This window comes from Diachasma alloeum, unplaced genomic scaffold (genome assembly GCF_001412515.2).
Source record: "Diachasma alloeum isolate Michigan unplaced genomic scaffold, Dall2.0 Dall_scaffold_00201, whole genome shotgun sequence".
NCBI lineage: Eukaryota > Metazoa > Arthropoda > Insecta > Hymenoptera > Braconidae > Diachasma > Diachasma alloeum.
In genome coordinates, this window is record NW_021680366.1 from 497,680 (window position 1) to 518,234 (window position 20,555).

Sequence of the window (20,555 nt, forward strand, 5' to 3'; positions counted from 1 at the left end):
AAAAAAAAAAGGGGGGGGGGGGGGTGAAGCGGGAGGGGGTACTCCTGAATTTTTAAACCTCCTTATTTTTTTATTATATAGAGAGATATAGAGAGAAGAGATAATTACAACAACTCATGTTGATATGCACACAGAAAAACCTAACCGTAAATCAAATCTTACTAAGCGTTATTTACGGTTTGCTAAAGGTAAGTTACACTCAACGCCAATATCTGGTGGCTTTTTTTTCGTCATGAAAATCGGAATGCAGGCTTCAAAAAAATATTTTACGGGCACAATAAAAACGTAAATTACGCCAAAACAATGTATCTTGTACGTTTCACTAAGCATATTTCACGCTTAAGAAATCGTAATTTACGATCTTAATAGAAACGTATTTTACGATTTACTTATCCGTAATTTACCGGAAAAAAACATCGGATTTTACACTTCAAATAACTTTTTTTCTCTTCGTCTTTAATTACGGGTAAGTAAACTCAAACAACGGAAAAAATCATCGTAATTTGCGCATATGAAACCGTGAATTATGTCATGCAACCGCACTTTACAAATACGAAACGGTAAATTACGTTTATGTAATCGTAATTTACGGCGATTTTGTGCGTAATTTTCAAATACTAAACCGTAAATTACTTTCATGTAACCGTAACTTACGGCGATTTTGAACGTAATTTATGCTTCAACTTCAAACGTAAAAGACTTTTTAAACGTAATTTACGTTTAGCCTTTTCTGTGGGTAAATAAGTGGAAGTGAATTGTTTTAAAAAATGATGAAATGAGAAAAATCAGTTGCATAATTTGAGATCTCCCATCCTAATTCAATACTACAATATTATTTTCCGCCGCCATAAAGCTATCCATCTTCCGTTGACATTTGAGGTCATACCAGGGCCCCAACAAATTAAAATCCCAATGAAAATATTCCCAATCCCCCTCCCCCCATAGCAGGTCATCATGATTCCTCCAGTTCATGAGAAAACCTCCCACCGATTCTCCCCCATCCAGAAATTGTCACTCCCCCTCACCGGGGCGAACTTTACGATTGAAATAAGAAGTGCAAATAGACATGCAGATTTTCTGTTCCCTCAATTTTTTACGTCTCCCATTTTATTATCTCTCCTTCCAATTCACTTCCGATTAGAAAGTCACGTTACGAAGTACAAAACCGGGAAATGACCACACCCCAAGTTTTATCTCGTCTACCTGAACACGATTATTTTTTCCAATACAAATCGATCCCCAATCTCCTCAATAAAATAACAGAGGCGAAAAAACCCATAAAAATCTATAAAAAACCGTTGATTGAATGATTAACTAATGATCATTCATTATCCCATAAATAAAGAGTCAACGAATCCGTGGGAATGGAATTGAAAGCCTTTCAACGATCTATCGATGACCAATACTCCCCCCCCCCACTCCTGCCCTACTCCGACCCCCCTATTCCCGATTTTATTCCCATTCAATTAATTTTCTCCTGACAGACAACAAATTACATTGCCACCTCGAAGGTCTCCCTTCAGAGATTACCGCGACCTTCCCCGGGGCCCCCACACCCTGACCCTGCCCCCCCCCCCTCCTGATAAAAAATGACACCACGAATGACTGAGAATTATTTATTACACAATTACAAAAATTCCTTATCAATAATATCCAAAACTGATGTCGTGAAGTGGTTGCGCGGAGTTCTGGGGTAGAGCGTAGTCTCTGGCGAGTTGATCGAGGATTCCGCCGCCAGGGGCAGCACTGGGTTGGGCACTACGGGTTTGCGGGGCCTCCCTAACGGGTGCCGGTCCGAACTGCACAGGGCCCTGGTTGTAGGCCTGAGACGCTGGCGCCTGTTCGAAGCTGTCGTGAGCCCTCAGAAGTGGGGACTGTTGTCCTGCAGGTGAGAAAATCGGGCCCCTGGGGCCTGATCCATAAAGGGCCTCTGTGTGGTACTGGGTGGGGGCGGGTTGCGCAGGCTCACGGTACTGGGGTGGGGCGGGCTGCGCAGGTGCTTGGTACTGAGGCCTCTGGGGCGCCACCTGCTGGGGAATCCTCGCAGGCGCCGGGCGCTGGTACTCTTGGTAGTCCAGGCTTTGACCTTGGAGAGCTTCTTTGTTGGTGGTTTCGTCGACGAGGGTTGGCGGAGCGACGGTTATGCCCTCTCCCTCCGGTTGGAAGCCGTACTGATCCGCGCCGTACTGGACGACTCTGACCTTGCCGCCATCGTCGACGAATCCGTATTTGCCTTTGACCTCACCGTTGGCGAGTTTTGTCTCGATCTTGAAGGAGCCGTCGGCACCCTCGAACCCGTACGTGTAGGAACCGTCTTCGTTGTGACGGTTTATCTGCTTCAAGATGGCGACTGGCGTGGGTTTAGGGGACGCCGGCGCCTGGGGGCGCTGCACGGCGGGCGAACCGCTTGGGTAACTTCGCGGGGTCGGCTGCGCTTGGCGGGGATTACTGTCGTACTCTTGCTCGTAGTCTTCGTAACCTTGGCGGTACTGCTGGGAGAGGGTTAAGGTTATCGTCATCGCCAGTATCACCTGGAAGGTGAAGATGCTTTTAGTAAATGGGGTTTTTGATTGGGCGTCAGGTTTGTTTTTGATGGATATCTTCGGATGTGAGGGAGATAACGGAATTTTTGTTGAAATCTTTTTTGTGGGGAGGTTCAAGACCTACAAAAAAGGGTTTAATAGACATTTTGATATGTTCCTTCGATTTGGAGATGATCCTAAAATCTATTTCATCATTTCTACCTATTGCACATTATTGTGATTGTTCTCACGGAAAAAAATATACCTGAATTCAGTATATTTTATATCAGAATCAAGTATATGCATAAATCTGAATCAACAATGAAATATACTTGACTCAGGCATATTATTCTTGATTCAAGTACATTTTATACTCAATTGGGGGATGAGTATTTCAATTTGAAGATGATTCTTTTGAATCAGACCAGATTGTAGTAAACAGGGATGCGAGAAAATGACCTGACCGGTCACATGACTGTCAGTGACGGTCATGTGACCGACGGAAAGATGACAATTTTTGGTCATCTGACAAATCTGTGACCATTTTACCATCTGACCGTCACATTCCATCTAGCTAGTGTCCCCCCAGGTGTCACCACTTTGAAATTCAAAAATTCGCAAATCATAACGGCCTTGACTCACGATCAGGAGAATTGGCATGAGTATCGCAATTGTTTCCACTCCACAAAAAATATATGTTATCGTGTTCAAATGCGAAAAAAATAGGAACGCTAAGTTTGCCCTGTCCAATGATGAAGAAGAAGAAGAGGCTGAAAGTTCTGACTAAACTCATCTGCTTTCATCATTTATATTTTACTTTTTTTTTCTTGACATGGATTATATACTTTGTTAGTTGATTTGTGCATTTAAATTGCACAAAGTATTCGTTTCTTTACACTAGTATTCCTGAAAGGAGACTGAAGAGAGCCAAATGATTGACGTTATTTTTTCGTTTAGTTTATAAAAGTATAAACTATTGAAGAGAAACAAATATAGAAGACTGGAAATGGCAAATTTAAGATGTGAGAAGTTTCATAACTGAACTAGAACTCGTTTAAAAATGCAATAAAGACATTCAAATAAAAATGATAAACATGAAATTTTGAATTATCCAAAAAAATGTGACAACTTTTTGTGACAAAAACATTTCTGACGGTCATTTTACATCTAGCTAGTTGGTTGTAGAATGACATCAGGAAGTGTGACCGAATTTCTGACCTGAGAAAAAATGACGTCACATGACTGTCATTTTTTTCTGACCTGACCGATTTCAAAACGTGATGTCATCTCGCATCCCTGGTAGCAAACTCTCTCCAGTGTAATATAAGAATGAAAAAGTGGAGGTTATAAAATGAAGGTTAGAATATAAAGTAAAACAAGTGGGTAACAGGCAATGAGGGTCTAAATATAAGCCGTTTATTGTCCGCTTAGGCACACATAACCGCGCACACATTACCAACCGTTCTAGAATTTTCGTTGTTATCTACATAAACATTATTAGACTGAAAAGGTAAAATTTACGTCAGGATAAAATTTCTCTAACTTAGAATAAAATTTGATCATCATATATTAATTTTTACTAAATTTCGGGATAGAAATAAGGACACGATGACTCTTGATACACATTTATAGAATGATGGAATAATTTTTATCAAAAATGTCTCTCCGTGTAATCGTCATTGGACACATTTTTTCAAAAATTGTGAAATAAAACCTCTTTTTCTCACTAGCAACGTAATATATATTTTGTCACTGGGCCCGAAAACTACGATCTAAGCCAGCGAAGTGAGGTTAAATCGCGGTTTATCGGACCTGGTGTCATAAAATACTATTTCTGCACCGCTTCTCGCGATTTCTCATCTGGGAATTAGTATTACGCACTTCCCAAACTCAGAAACTTGAAAATCACTACAAAAAATCTTGTCCCGGGGCTGTAGCGACAGGGTTTTTTACTCGTGTAGTTGGCCAGTCCTCGCCTTCGGCTTGGACGCCGACTCCACACGAGTAAAAAACCCATCGCAACAGCCCGGAAAAATGCTATTACCATTCCACTGATTCCTATTTTCTGTGTTTCTCTCTTCATTTCAGTGGCACATTACCGATTTCTTCTGTGATTTAGGGGTTAAAATATGTTACGAGCTCTCGGCGAAGTTCCTTCCGGAGGATTCAACGGATTCGAAGAGACCGCGGGAACATGAGGACTCGTCGTAATAATTTTCGGTGTGTAAAAGTCTTCAAAATAAAATTCACTGACGATTTTCAGAAAAAAGTAGAACAAAAAAAGTTTGAGAGTTGTCGCGAGGACTGTCGAGGGCGTCGAGACGATCCCCCATATCCAAGACTCAATGGTTGACGCAGCCGGACAGCAGATCCTCGTAATCATGACTGCGATGCCAATGAAATACCCATTTTTATGGGGTTATTGCCTCTAACTTCAATTGTCTCATTTTAACAACTCCACATTCCTTCATAATTTAAAAAACGTTACGAAACAAGTTTTTCAGTACTTTCGAGAATGAGAGTCGTTAAACTTAATCGGCAATATGGATCAGTGCAGGTGAAATCAAAACTCCAGCTTGCGACAGACTGACCGCGGGTGACCAGTAAACTGAAGATATTGAATTCGCGTGATTCCCTAATCGCAACATTTCAGGAATTTCACGTTTATAAATTAGGGCCGGTATAATAAGACACGATAACTTGTTTTGTGGAGTAGACACTTCCTCGAGTCTACGCATCAATGATCACGCCAACGCCAACGCGATGTATTAGTTAATACATGATAAAGAAAAAAGTTGAGCCGATCTGGTTTAACGAGAAAGTGGTGAGATAAGTGACGGGTCGCACGCGATTTTATAATTTATTGGGTGATCTGAAGACTTTTTAATTGTGTATTACGTTCACCGTTCTTGCATGTTACATAATGAATTTGCATAGACAAAAAATTCGTAAGAATTTATAGGAAGTCATTTCGACTTTCAGAATCGATCAGAACATTTTTAGAACACTTTTTGGTGATTAAAAAATTATGGAAAAAAGGTCCAAATCATTTTGGATCTATTCATGATTATTATTAATTAGTTGACACTTCATCACAGACACATTAATTGTAAAACGGTAAAGGAACGCGCACATGCACATGAGGATTCTCCTTGATGTTTTTAATAAAACTAGGGGAATCACCATACGTACCGTCCCGAGGGCGCCCATCTTGATAAATTATAATTTATTAATTTCCTGTGTTTGTGTTAGTGGACAGCGAGGCTAGAGTACCAGGCGAGCCACGAACTGAGGCCCTCATATACCTTACCTGGACCCCGTCCCTCCTGCCTTCCCCACCTGACTGGCATCCCCTATCGACTCGCTCCGGGGGACTTTCACTATCTATTCCGTTTCTTGGTGTATTGCGAGGCCCACCTTGTCGCGTTGCGGAACCGCGTGTGCAGAGCAATTGTATTGGCACCGGCTGACCACATGGCATCTGTCGCGATTCGTCTTCGCGGTTTTTTTTTTCAGGTTAGGAAGTTGTCGCGGTCGCTGATTGAGTGATGAGAAATGATGGGATGATTGGAGGCTGCTGAGAGCTAATTGAGGGTAATTATTCTGGGGTTCAGGTCCCCGGAGGGGTGGGGGTAATGGCTATAAATGGGATTTTATGTAAGGCGCCAGGGGAAATCGGTTTGGGCTCGGTGCAGGAACCCAAATTCAGAAGTATAAACTGGGATTTTTAAATTGGGGGTCGAGTTTCTGCTGTTTTGGGTTGGACAGTTCGTCATTCAGGAAATTTGGCTTGCTGTGGCGAGAAAAATTCATGTACTACCATCATAAACGAGTCACAAATTACACACTTTAAAAAATTGGTAGGCAGAAAAAATGAACAAAAATAACCGGTCATTTGGTCGTTCAACAAATACAACGCGTGTTACTACCCATCGGTTATTTTTCCTTCGGGGAATTTTTCGTATATTCGGGAAAATTATTGTGTAGGACCAGAACTGGTATATTGTGCACCAAGGGCGGAAGGTCATATTTTCCCGCCCGAGGTGCACATGCTATTTTTTCACACACCTGCACGGAAAGTTCGTACTTTTCTCCCGCTCATCAGACAGCAAAATACAAACTTTCCTTTGCAGGCGTGTTAAAAAATAGCATGTGCACCTCGGGCGGGAAAACATGACTTTCCGCCCTTGACGCATACTATTAAGCCATTATTTTCAAAACTTCGAAATCTGCAAATGATGAATATTTGATGAAAAAATGCGATTCTCCATTTCCCAAAAGAAATGCCAATTCTGGGGATTATAAAATTTTTGTCAGGACCTTTTATGATGATTTACAAAAAAAAATCCTCAGATAAAGTTCGATATCTCTCTTAAATTCATAAATATTTCTCGAAACTTCAGCTGAAAGATAACCGACTCGTTACCCTTTACCACTCCGCTACTGGACCAGGTTTTCATATCAATTCACTGACAATTACATAAAGCCTCAAAACCTGGAGAGAGCCTATTATACTTTCGAAGAAAGTGATGTGTATTAATAATGTGAATCGATCATGTAAATCATCATTTCCACATATCTGACCAGAACCAAATTGTCATTCATAACATATTGTATAATATCATCGACATTCTCTCAATACTTCTGAGTAAAAAAAACTTTAGTACTGCGACTCTCTTCAAGGGTGTCTGAGAGAAGCAGTAAACCTCGTGTCATTGAGAATTTTTTTTTTCCAATACAAAAAATTGACGAATCATTGTGGCAATATATAATAATTATTTTCCCCAACTCCACCTCGCATTCCACGAAAACAAAAATTATAGTAATCATCAAATTACAAAACCGAGCCATTCATCTGGAAACATAACCGAAGTATAACGCCTCAAAAACTCAATCGCCCCGTCATTCTCAATCTCCATCTGCCAACTTTCAACTGCACTTCAACTGTAAGAAAAAATACTACCACAAGGTCACCCAGTTGCGCATGACCTCGTGAAAGTGATCCCTCGATTCACCCGATTTTTTCAAACGATTGAACAGTACTTGCATAACAATGCATCGGTGGAAAGTCACCCGGTATTTATGCAACTGATGCCCACCAGAGGTCATGGACACTGCACCCGTAGCATTTAGTTACCACAATTTCATTAAATCCTCTACTTAATTCATGTGCGATAATACTCAGTAATCGAGGATTAATTCTTGCCAGGAACTTATGCACAACGCTGATATTCAATTGTATCAAATCCGAGGATAATGGGTGAAAGGCAAGACATCAAACGGTAATTTTGCATATGAAACGTCAGGAAAATCATGTTCGAAACTCAGTAACTATTTTGCAATTTGTTTTTACTGCATGAGTCATGCAGCACAAGTGAGAGTTCCGTCAGAATGTCGGAGATTTTGAGGAGGCCAGCGTTGCCCCAGGGCTGCGCCGACGTTGTCAAAAATTTTCCAAATTGGGCAGATGTTTTCACTGTGTGAGTCATCACAGTGCATGTGAGAAATTGGTTAAAATATCGAAGATTTCGGAGAGGCCAGAGTTGGCCCAGGGCTGCGCCGACGGTGTCAAGAATTTGCCAAATTGGGCAGATGTTTTCACTGTGTGAGTCATCACAGCGCACGTGAGAAATTGGTTGAAATATCGAAGATTTCGGAGAGGCCAGAGTTGGCCCAGGGCTGCGCCGACGTTGACAAGAATTTGGCAAATTCTGGGAACAAGTGTGGATCACTAGTGAGTCTACCAAAGAGTGATAACATTAAGCGAATCTCCGTATTCATGTGTTGGCGGAATCTTGGGTAGATGTTGGCTGTCAAGTTTTGGTTCATTACTCGACAAGACTGGACAGTTGCACATGACGTCGTGAGAAGATCCGAAATTTTTCGGTTTGATTCAAGTCGACTTGTCGACCGCCCCATGTATAACTCCCCAAAATCACATTGAATCAAACCGAAAAATCGATTTGAATCGAATCGAAAAATCGACTTGATTCAAGCCGAAAATCAACTTGAATCAAACCGAAAAATCGATTTGAATCAAATCGAAAAATCGACTTGATTCAAGCCGAAAATCGACTTGAATCAAACCGAAAAAACTACTGGAATCAAGCCGAAAAATCGAATGGACTCCAGTCGCAGAATTGACTTGAATCAAACGGAAAATCGACCTGAATTTATCCGGAAAGTCGACGTGAATCAGGTTGACAAATCGACTTGACATGATTCTTCTTGGAATAATCCACTTTTCTGCTTACAAGCTTATAAATATCAGATCCGAAATTCGGATTGATGGAGTCCAAGTCACTCGACTTGAGTCAAGCCGAAAATCGACAAGAATCAATCCGACGGCGATTTAAACCAGTATGTTTTTTGGATGCTCGACGAAACTCAGCTGTGAAATATCGGCTCAATATCGGTCACCCCCTAATTGTCAAATGTCGGCCGAAAGTTGGCTGACCACAGGCTGGCAAATATCCTTCCAAGATTTGTGTGCATGACGGCAGACTCGTGTACGTCTGTAAGCTCGCCATTGCCGTACCAAGGTTACGCCGAGGTTATATCATTAAAGCCTAAGAAGCCCGCAGCTTAACACATTGAATCATTCAGTACTCGTAATTCCCGCCTGAGGAACTTGAGCCCACGGTCAATGCATAAGTTAAAAAAACCACATGTGCAGAGGACACAAGGAGATCAAATGATCCAGGCGTCCTTTCACGTTTTATAAACTTCTCAATTCTTACCATCAGCCGTGACATTTACTTTGTTACTGATTGCAGGCCACTTATACGTCCAACCAATAAGTGTATCAGCGTGGCACAAAGGCGGTATTGGTACCCACGGGCTTCTCTAACGATCTAGACGCCTCGTTACGCTACTTTCTCTGGTGGGATTTATGTAATTTACGGAGGGGCCTTTGATGCTACGGGCAACAGGTAAGTCAATAACGTACATGCTCCTGCCAGGAGGGGAATTATTTTTTTCTTCATCGGGAAGAATATGATAATTGGGAGGTTTTCTTCAGGAAGAAGCATTTCATCAATTAAAATCGGAAAAAAATCATCCCCGATGTATAAGAAAACGAGGAAGAGAGGAATTGTGTCATTTGTAATAAAATGCGTCAATTCATATTTCTCTATATTGGAAAAATCCAAATCGACTTCTGGTGATAAAAATTTGGTACTCGAAATTAAAACTCCACAAGAGTCAAAATAAGGATCACGAGGGTCAAAATAATGGTCAGGAGGGACAGAATAAGGGTTAGGAGGTTCAGAATCACGGTCATGAAGGCCGGATTAAGGATCACAGGGATCAGATTAAGGGTCATAAGGATCAGAATAATGGTCACGAGGGTCAGATTAAGAGTCACAATGGTCAGTAAGGTCAATAAGGGTCACGAGGGTTGGATTTAGGGTCAGAGGGCTCAGATTAAGGGTCATAAGGAGCGGGCAAGGGGCGTAACCCCCTAGTACGAAATAATCTCACAGGAAGAAAATATTTTATTAAACTTTCTCTGAAAAATTCACGTTTTTCTGCGCTTTTTACAAATTTTAATTCTCAATAGGAAATATTCGACAGGAAAAGAGGAAAATGTTGATCTTTCTCCTATATCTTCTACAGAAATTCCTCAGGATAAGTTTTTTAAATTTTCCGTTGCATTTTTTTTCATTAAAAAATTGAAGCAAAAATTCGAAGGATTTCAGCCGAGTGATTTTTTTCAGAAATAATCTCAACAAAATAAGTTGCCTAAGATAAAAAACTATTTATTCTTTTTACAAAAAATTCCATTTTCCATAGAATTTTCATTAAGATTTCTTCGTACATTTTTTCAAAACAAAAAATAAAATTCAAATAACTTTCCACTTTAAAATTTTCCCATCCCTCGAATAAAAATGCAAAGAAACAATTTTTAAAAATCCTGTCCTTTGGAATTGAATATTCATTGAATTATCGATGAATGGGTAAATATTCTGGAGCGTTCGGTCAAGGTATGTATAACGTTTTGTTTGAAACGCTTCCCTGCATCCGTGGAATTGCGGAAATCGCAAGTTTACGTCATAATTCAATGCATATTCCATCTAATTTAAAATTACAATGTAAAACTCCAGTTGAGTACACGACTGAGAACATTAGGAATAATAACGCAATGGTTTTCACTTTGAGTTGTACATGCACTCTATGGTAAAAGCATGTTCACGCATTTTATCTGCAATAGTTGCCAATTATAAATCATGCTAACGATACGCGAGGAGACGGGCTACATGAATCTTGGTTCGAGTGTTGCATTTCCTGGGATAGTCTTCGTGGAGTCATCGAGAGAGGATTAAACACGAGGTACACTACAAAAACCAAGTGTCTGACAGCTATCTGAATTTAAGATGTCAGACGGTAAAAAACGTCTGAATCTTCAAAAGTGTCTGAAAATCTGACTAATGTCTGAAAATTTCAAACACAATTTCTGTCTGAAAATGATGGTAGACATTTTTTGTGTCTGAAAAATTTCAGGTATTTATTCTCAGATATTTTCTGTGTCTGAAATTCAGTTATTTATGAGCGATTCAAACATTTCACTATTAAGATATCTCACCTGATTCAGACGACAAAGTCCATTCAAACATTAATTTTTAAGATATTTCTCATATCTGAAAAGTTGACTCATCCATTGCAAAAACTAGGTGTCTGACAACCATCTGAATTTAAGATGTCAGACGGTAAAAAACGTCTGAATCTTCAAAAGTGTCTGAAAATCTGACTAATGTCTGAAAATTTCAAACACAATTTCTGTCTGAAAATGATGGTAGACATTTTTTGTGTCTGAAAAATTTCAGGTATTTATTCTCAGATATTTTCTGTGTCTGAAATTCAGTTATTTATGAGCGATTCAAACATTTCACTATTAAGATATCTCACCTGATTCAGACGACAAAGTCCATTCAAACATTAATTTGTAGGATATTTCTCATATCTGAAAAGTTGACTCATCCATTGCAAAAACTAGGTGTCTGACAACCATCTGAATTTAAGATGGCAGATGGCAAAAAACGTCTGAATCTTTAAAAGTGTCTGAAAATCTAACGGATGTCTGAAAATTTCAACCACCGCTTGTGTCTGAAACTGATGTCTGTATCTAAATTTCAGACATCTTGGTGTCTGAAATTGAAATACCTCCATTGCACGGAGAGAAATATTCAATAAAAATTACGTATCTTTTCCGTAATTCCGGAGCGAAATTTGGTTGTAGGAAATTTTACGGAACTGTCACGGAATTTTTCTGGAGCGTTTCGTAATTTTTATCTGAATCTCCTGTAATAAATTACGATACCGTCACTTAAATTTCCTGAGTCGATTCCGTAAACGGTGAGTGAATTGTGAGTTCCGTAATTTTTACGAAACATTTCTCTCCGTGTGATTCAGANGAGCGAAATTTGGTTGTAGGAAATTTTACGGAACTGTCACGGAATTTTTCTGGAGCGTTTCGTAATTTTTATCTGAATCTCCTGTAATAAATTACGATACCGTCACTTAAATTTCCTGAGTCGATTCCGTAAACGGTGAGTGAATTGTGAGTTCCGTAATTTTTACGAAACATTTCTCTCCGTGTGATTCAGACACATTTTAATGTCTCAAAATTGTCTACAAAATCGTCCCAAAAGTGTTTGAAAAGTGTCTACAAAAGTGTCTCAAATTCAGACATTAGTCCATTAGTTTTCGCAGTGTAACACAGAGGTTTTGAATTTCGCATAAGCGGAACTGTTGTTGGGTCATTTGGATCTAGGAAAGCACCACACCTTGAGTATTGAATACCTCGGGTGCAATGCGTAATCCCGATGTTTACGACCACGCGTGTCACATGATGTTAGAGGAATAGCGATATTGAAAGGATAGATCGAGGGATGACAGGGGATTAATCGATTGGAAATGTGTCAGGCTGATCTGCATTCGCGGGAAAGAATAATTGAATTATAGGGGAGAGGGGATCTGATAATGAGATCATAGGCCGGAAGTAATTGACGGGTTGATCGATCCCCAGGTTCATTATCGCGTGAAAATGATAAGGGAGATGGAGATTTTTTGAGTGAGTGAAGTTTGATATTTTTTATCAATTCATCAATTATTTGGGAAGATCCGTAAAGATTTGAATAATACCGATTTTTTAGTTCATTGTTTAGAAAAGATTTGTAGTTATACAAAAGGAAAGAAACTGAAGATGTGAGAGAACTCGATCGACGCAAAAAGAATGAAAAACAGAAACATTCGTTTAATGATTTTTATTCTGAATGGCTTTGATGAAAATGAGAAGGAAGGCCAAAAGAATCAGATTGTTTTTGTGAATTTTGTGCAAACCAATAATTCAATTAATCCAAAGTAATTTTGCAGATAGTCTTAGTAGTTAATAGACTATCAAAACCTGAACGAACTATTTTCTCTTGTGTCCCTTTCAGTCTGTATGAACCTGACGCAACAAACAATTCCTTCAACAATTTCTTTTTCCCCATCTGCACATAACAGACGCGTGGGGAGCAAGCCTAACCTAGCCTTGGGTATTTTTTTAATCGTAACCTCCCCGATTATTCAACTAATCAGCCCGCTGCTTGTCTATTAAAGGAAGTACACGTAAGATGAAATTCCAGGGTGTGGCCTACTGGCGTCTTTCACTCTTTCTTGACACGCAGGTAACAGTTCTCGCTCTCTTTCAAATCAACGCACAGCCCGCGGGATAAATAGAGCGACAAGGTCGCGCACTCGCCTTCATTCGAGAGTCTGAGGAAAAAATATGGAAAATGGCGATCGAGGTGTTTGAGCCGATTATTATTCAACTATGAGAAAGAGTGACGCTGACTTCCGTCTGGGGAATGTGGAACAGGATTCGAGGTGTTTTAATGAACAAAACCAGAACGAAAGAGTTTTTCAAAGGGTTTTTATTCATCTCAGTGGGTGAATCATTAATTAATTATTAGCAGAGGGATAAATTAAACTATTTACAGGATTTTTGTAGTTCGGCGGGAGCGGGGGATTTATTCTCATTTCTTTCGATATTGAACGGTGTAGGACGAGGTGTCGATGTTGCTGGGCTGTTTGTACCTCTGGTACTCGGGATATTGCGCCGCGGGCTGCACTCGTTGCGCTGGTTCGTACTGCTGATAAGTGGAATATCTAGAAAAAAATTTATAAAAAATCTTAATTGCAAAAAATGTTTTGGCGGGCTTAAATTGGAGAAGGAAAGTGAATTATCATTTGTTTGCAACTGGGGAAATATTACAAAACGCATGGGGGAATTTTTATCGCAATTTTTACTCTCATACGAATCTACTTTTTTTATTAATGAAACGTGAGATTTCATTCAGGCAAAACCTTTTTGCTGAAACACATTTTTTTTATCAAATACAGACATTTCTGTTGAAATGAGCAGAGGGGTTTATTTATCTGAACGGATGCATTCATTTCTGATAACTGGAATATCTAGAAATATTTTTTTTCAACATTTAATTTGAAAAAAGTTTTCGGGTTCCAAATTATCAATAAAAATTTAAATTTAAATTTACATTTTTAAAAATTTAGACAAATCAAAAATTAAATTAAATTAATTTAAATTGATAACAAAAATTATACTAATAATAATAGTAATGATATTTCAATTATTTTTCATTAATTTAAATTTTTAATTTTTAAAATTTTATTTTTAGAAATTGAGAAAGTATTACAAAGCTCATATGAAAAATTGTATTGGGAGGTATTTGAACACCCAGGAGTCATTTGTTTAAATTGACAAAACGTGAAATTTCTTTCACGGAAAATATTCCTTGTTGGAACATATATTATTTATTTAAAAAACATTTTTCAACAAAGTTTTAAGGGTTTCATTTGTGGAAACGAATACAGGAGTTTATTAATTTGAACTCTTGTATTTGTCAATGACATTTTGAATATTTCACATATCAATTGACATGTGAAATAAACGATTTATTTTGACAAATGTGTCCTCTTCGTCGCCTAAACAATGAATTAATGAAAATTCATTTCGTGGAATCATGGCTTTGATCTCGTCAAATTGAATTGGATTGTACGAAATTGCAAATTATTCGACAGTGCTCCCGATTATTTGAACAAAATTCATAAAATAGCGAATCGCAGGATAAAAATGAAAATAAAAAACTCGAGTTTTTTACGGTTTCAATTATTTCACCAATTTTGTTCGGAAATTTGGATACACGATTATTAGCAGAATTTCAAGCGAGTCACGATCTCGGTACGCTTTCGAACGATTCACTTGACATTTCACGCTTGTCCGGACAAATAAGTACACTCAAAGTGAAAAGTATTGATGTTTGGGATTTATTCCTGCGCTCTCATGATTTTCACTTTTTGGTTTGTTTCTTTGATTCTTGAAGATTAATAATTAGATTTCACTCGGTTTTTTCATGACAAAAGTGATGACTTATTTGAATTTTCAATGAAAACATCAATATTCATGGCCAGATTATCCGGAATTTTCCAATAATTGAAAATCCAAGAATATATTTGTCGTAATTTTGCGGTTTTCTATTAATTTTCAAGGAATAATTGAACTTCAATTTAAAGTTCTCTTCGATTTTTCCCCGAAATTCAGAATTTTTAATGGCGAAATTCCTTGAATTTTCGGTGATTATTTTTCTCACTCTGATTTCAGCCAATCACAGGGCAGTATTTGAGGCTGTCAAACAGTTTTATTTCGAAAATTTCTAAAAAATATCCGACGAAAATTCACTAGTAGCTTTTCAAATGTTTCTCATCTTTCAACGCATTTCACGTTTAATATTCTGTGTGACAGATAAACAAAAAAATGGGTTGTAAATGTATGACTGTGTAAATATATCCAGATGCTGTTCACTGCACTCTGCTTGGCCGAAATCCGAGTGGAAAAATAATCCGTCAAATACCACTCGTGCTTCAAAATTCATCGGATATTTTCCTCAAGCTTTCCTGCCTAGGAACGAGTGTGTCAAATTTAGCAGACAAATCCGAATTTTAAACCTGCAAAATTTGACACAATCGTGCCTAGGCAACGAAGCTATCGGAAAATATCCGATAATTTTGAAGCACTAGTGGTATTACTACTGAAACTTAAATGTGATAAAAATACCCGAAAAGTATACTGGAAATTTCAGTTAAAAATTTTCAACAGTGTACTATTCCGTACTATTTATAAGATGAGACACAAGATAGAACAGAAAACGAAAAAAAGTATAATTTGAGATCAGGATAAAATACAGACTGTAAAAACTACCTCAATTGAAGAGTTTTCTAAGTTTTTATAAATTTTCCACCAGCTACACGAAACTATGATTTATGTACTTCCGCTGTACGCGTCTGATGGGATCTTTGTATAATATGTCGAAAAATGGTACATTTCGATACGAGTGAAACGGAATTTTCACGAATGTGAACTTGGCGTCTCACTCGTATTGAAATATACTATTTTTGGTCTAATGACGAAATAGTACATTTCGACACTAGGCCGTGAGGAATTTTTCTGGCGAATATGAGGTTACAGGACGAGTCGAAGGCGAGTTCTGTAATCATATGAGGTAGCAAAGTTCCCACGGCTGTGTGTCGAACAATATTTTTTGTCATTAGTAAAAATAAGGCCCACAAGACTCACAATAAGAGTCACAAGGATCAGATTAAGGGCCCAAATGAAGGGTCAGATTAAAGGTCTAAATAAGTGTCATAAGGATCATATTAAGGGTCACAAGGGTTAGAGTAAGGGTCCAATTAAGGGACATCGGGTTCAAACTAAGGGTCACCAGGGTCAAAATAAGGGTCACGAGGGTTACAATGAGGGCCGGATTAAGGATCCAAATGAAGGTCACAAGGATCAGATTAAAGATCACAAAGGTCAGATTAAGGGTCCAAAGTAGGATCATGGGGGTCAGAAACTAAGGGTCACAAGGGTCAAAATAAGGATTTTAATATCTCTCTATAGTATAAAAATCGAAATCGACTTATGGTGATAAAAATTTGGTCCGCGAAATTAAGACTCCAAAGTTAAGGATCAGAAATGAAAGGTCCAAATGCAGGTCACGAGGGTCAGATTGAGGGCCACGAGGGTGAGAATAAGGATCACAAGAGTCATATAGGGGTTAGCGAGCGGAGCGAGCAGGGGGCGTAGTCCCCTGGTAAAATATATAATTCTCATATATAATTGAGGATCAGAAATGAAGGGTCACAATAAGGGTCCCGAGGGTTGGATTAAGGGTCACAAAGGTCAGAATAAGGATCAGAAGAGTTATCTATGGTTTAACGAGCGGAGCGAGCAGGGGGCGTAGCCCCCTGGTAAAATATATAATTCTCATATATAATTGAGGATCAGAAATGAAGGGTCACAATAAGGGTCACGAGGGTTGGATTAAGGGTCACAAAGGTCAGAATAAGGATCAGAAGGGTTATCTAGGGTTTAACGAGCGGAGCGAGCAGGGGGCGTAGCCCCCTGGTAAAATATATAATTCTCATATATAATTGAGGATCAGAAATGAAGGGTCACAATAAGGGTCACGAGGGTTGGATTAACGGTCACAAAGGTCAGAATGAGGATCAGAAGGGTTATCTAGGGTTTAACGAGCGGAGCGAGCAGGGGGCGTAGCCCCCTGATAAAATGTATAATTCTCATATATAATTGAGGATCAGAAATGAAGGGTCACAATAAGGGTACCGAGGGTTGGATTAAGAGTCACAAAGGTCAGAATAAGGATCAGAAGGGTTATCTAGGGTTTAACGAGCGGAGCGAGCAGGGGGCATAGCCCCCTGGTAAAATATATAATTCTCATCTATAATTGAGGATCAGAAATGAAGGGTCACAATAAGGGTACCGAGGGTTGGATTAAGAGTCACAAAGGTCAGAATAAGGATCAGAAGGGTTATCTAGGGTTTAACGAGCGGAGCGAGCAGGGGGCATAGCCCCCTGGTAAAATATATAATTCTCATCTATAATTGAGGATCAGAAATGAAGGGTCACAATAAGGGTACCGAGGGTTGGATTAAGAGTCACAAAGGTCAGAATAAGGATCAGAAGGGTTATCTAGGGTTTAACGAGCGGAGCGAGCAGGGGGCGTAGCCCCCTGGTAAAATATATAATTCTCATATATAATTGAGGATCAGAAATGAAGGGTCACAATCAGGGTCACGAGGGTTAGATTAACGGTCACAAAGGTCAGAATAAGGATCAGAAGAGTTATCTAGGGGTTAGCGAGCGGAGCGAGCAGGGGGCATAGCCCCCTGGTAAAATATATAATTCTCATATATAATTGAGGATCAGAAATGAAGGGTCACAATAAGGGTTTCGAGGGTGGGATTAAGGGTCACAAGAATAAGGATCGCAAGGGTCATATAGGGGTTAGCGAGCGGAGCGAGCGCTAGTAAAATACATAATTCTCGAATTATATATTCCTCCCTGTGGGTTTGTACGTTGAGTTTCCCTCCTGTTGAACAGACATGTAATCACCCCCATTAAATTCACAATGTGATAATCTCTTACCCAGATCTCGGAGCGTTGTACCCTAGAGCAGGTTGTTTGTAAGCCTGACGAGGGGGTGCCGGTGGCGAGGGTGGACGTCTCTCGTATTTCTCACCATTGGTGTACCTCGGATCCGTGTAGTAGATTGAGGGATCCTCGCGGTACTGCCCGTCATCCTCCGGCTCGTTCTGACCTCCGACGCTGTTTTCGGCCAAGGTCGAGGGGGGTACATTGATCCCGGGACCCGCTGGCTCGAAACCTCGATGGCCCGCATCGTATTTAACCTCGCGCACTGTCCCTGTGTCGTCCACGAATCCGTACTTACCGTAGACCTCGCCTGTCGGATACTTCGATTCGATCTTGTAGGAACCGTCTGCCGCTTCGTAACCGTAACTGTAACTTCCGTCCTCGTTGTGTCTGGGGAATTGAGGGATTGGATTCGTTTAATAGGGGACTTGCGTGAATTTTTCGTCATTTTTTAATCTCAAGTTTTGACCTTAAACACGCACGGAGAGAAATATTCAGTAAAAATTACGGAACAATTCACGTAATCCGTAATGAAGAATCGTTTTCCGGCAATTTTTATAGGAATGGAAGAGAAGAAATCCGAAACGTTCAGTGAATTTTCGGGTTCATCACCGAACAAAGTACGAAATTGTCACGTAATTTTTCCCGAAGAAGTAAAATCTTACAGAAACTTGCCGACTTATTGTGCCTCCAAAATAAAAAATTCTTGAACGTTCAACAATTTTTATGAAGCTGGTGAGTTATTTCTACGTTCCGTTCCGTAAAATTTCTCAATCGTTGGGGAAAAATTACGGAACGACTTGTTGTCCCCACAGCGGTGAGCCATCAGACGGGTGATTAATTTTTACAAAACAAATCGTAGAAGTTACGTGGCGATTCGTACAATTTCAGTTCCGAGTCACACTTTTTATTGAATTTTACTTCGCTCGCGGATTACGTTTCGAAACATAATTTTTACGTTGTTTTTCTGGTAATCTTTATTGAATTTTTCTCTCCGTGCACAGTCGTCTCTTGCGAGACTCCCGCTCAATTGGACAATGAATCTGTGAGAATTAGAGCGTTAAAAAATCATTTTGGCCTCCCCCCCGGGAATCAAACCCGAGTCGTCCCCGTGCTAACCCCGCGCCCTAACCACACCGCCATCACCGTCGGTGTCCAAAAATACATAAATTTTTAAAAATAATTCTAAAAATATATCTTTTACCGAATGGAGCACAAGAGTCATTATGCACTGATAGAACGGATTAGTTATTGTTAACGAATGGATATTGGCTGGAAGTTAGGGTCTATTCGGTCTCAACAAATGTTCATTCGTTAATAGTTAACCAATATATACTTAAGGAGCCTTGTTTGACTTGACTTTCGCCATTCAAGTGAATCATTCGTTAACTATTAACGAATATTCATTTGGTCATATTCAACTCTACCATTCGTCAATAGTTAACGAATCTCGTTTGGAATAAATGAATCATTCTATCAGTGTGAGTATCGCCTTTGCCAGTTGAAATTTTCTCGTCAGTCCACCCACCCACCTCTCAAATCATTCAATTCAAAAGGATAAAAACGCAAAAACTAATTACACAGGAAATAAAACGATTTGATTGGACGATTATTATTGATTGATTGATTACGGGATTGCTTGATGGAACTCCACGGAGTTTAGCTACTCACCTGTTAATCTGCTTGAGGATGGGGACTGGGGTGGTCGTGTACTGCGCCAATGAAAGGCCAGTGCAGAAGAGCAGCGATTGCACCTAATGGAAAATTATTGCCAATGGGTTTTTGGTCACTGAGTGAACTTTCGAAGGGATCGGAGGGAGACTATGGCTGACCTGGGTGTGCCAGTTAAAAGTTCTCACGGGTACTTTGATCTTTTACAATTCATTCGAATAAAACAGGATAAAACGAAACCGACAAAAAATGTAATTAATTTTTTTTCCTCTAAACGGATCCACAGCAATTACGTTTCGCACTTTGAACACTTTTATATATTGTTAAAAACACGTCTAAAAAATTATGATTAATTGCCGTAACGACTCAATTGTTTAATTCATTTTCAAAATTATTTTTGAAATATTTTGCACAAAAATTCTTCGTTATCTTTAGTTTTCAGTTTAAATTTTTATGAAGTTTTTGTTTGATTGTGGATTTTTTATTTAAAAATTATGTAAAACTTACGATGAAGCGCATGTTGAAGAGTTGTTTGTCAGTGGAGATTGTGTTATAGGATCGTGTTACGCGGTAAGGCGCGTCTCCGCTTATATAGGTCCCCATCGGGAGCGGCTTTGTGTCCCGCCCATGGGCTCCACCACCTTTTCATCCACCTTAAAGCTCCCCCCCCCCCTTCCGTGAGGCACTGAGTAATGCCCAAGGAGATTCATAAAACGTATTTGACGATATCTCCAGCAGGTTGCAAGTGCAAAAGGCCTTTTCATATCGATAATGCGCGGGGCGCATTCCAACTACCTTGTGTGCCAATGCCCAGTGATCAAGTCGTCGCATATTTTATTCATTTCATT

At 39.4% G+C, this 20,555-nt stretch overlaps 2 protein-coding genes across 2 annotated transcripts; both read right to left on the minus strand.

Moving 5' to 3' along the window:
* Positions 1–1,643: 1,643 nt before the first annotated feature.
* On the minus strand, positions 1,644–5,770 carry LOC107035801 (AT-rich interactive domain-containing protein 1A). Its single transcript, XM_015253397.2, has 2 exons — positions 5,715–5,770; positions 1,644–2,531 (listed from the first exon to the last, which is right to left on the minus strand). Exons 1-2 carry the CDS (start codon positions 5,730–5,732, stop codon positions 1,644–1,646), a joined length of 906 nt encoding a protein of 301 aa, XP_015108883.2. The 5' UTR covers positions 5,733–5,770.
* A 7,650-nt stretch (positions 5,771–13,420) lies between these two features.
* Positions 13,421–20,310, minus strand: LOC107035802. Its single transcript, XM_015253398.2, has 4 exons — positions 20,215–20,310; positions 19,708–19,790; positions 18,031–18,426; positions 13,421–13,673 (listed from the first exon to the last, which is right to left on the minus strand). Exons 1-4 carry the CDS (start codon positions 20,308–20,310, stop codon positions 13,541–13,543), a joined length of 708 nt encoding a protein of 235 aa, XP_015108884.1. The 3' UTR covers positions 13,421–13,540.
* Positions 20,311–20,555: the final 245 nt, after the last annotated feature.

Excerpts from the sequence above, each read along its gene's own strand:
- LOC107035802 (XM_015253398.2), bottom strand. The coding sequence starts at position 20,310 with ATGGGGACCTATATAAGCGGAGACGCGCCTTACCGCGTAACACGATCC. Across the intron at positions 19,791-20,214 it reads TCTTCAACATGCGCTTCATC|GTGCAATCGCTGCTCTTCTG; the intron begins GTAAGTTTTACA and ends ATTTTCCATTAG. Across the intron at positions 13,674-18,030 it reads TACAACGCTCCGAGATCTGG|ATATTCCACTTATCAGCAGT; the intron begins GTAAGAGATTAT and ends ATTTTTTTCTAG.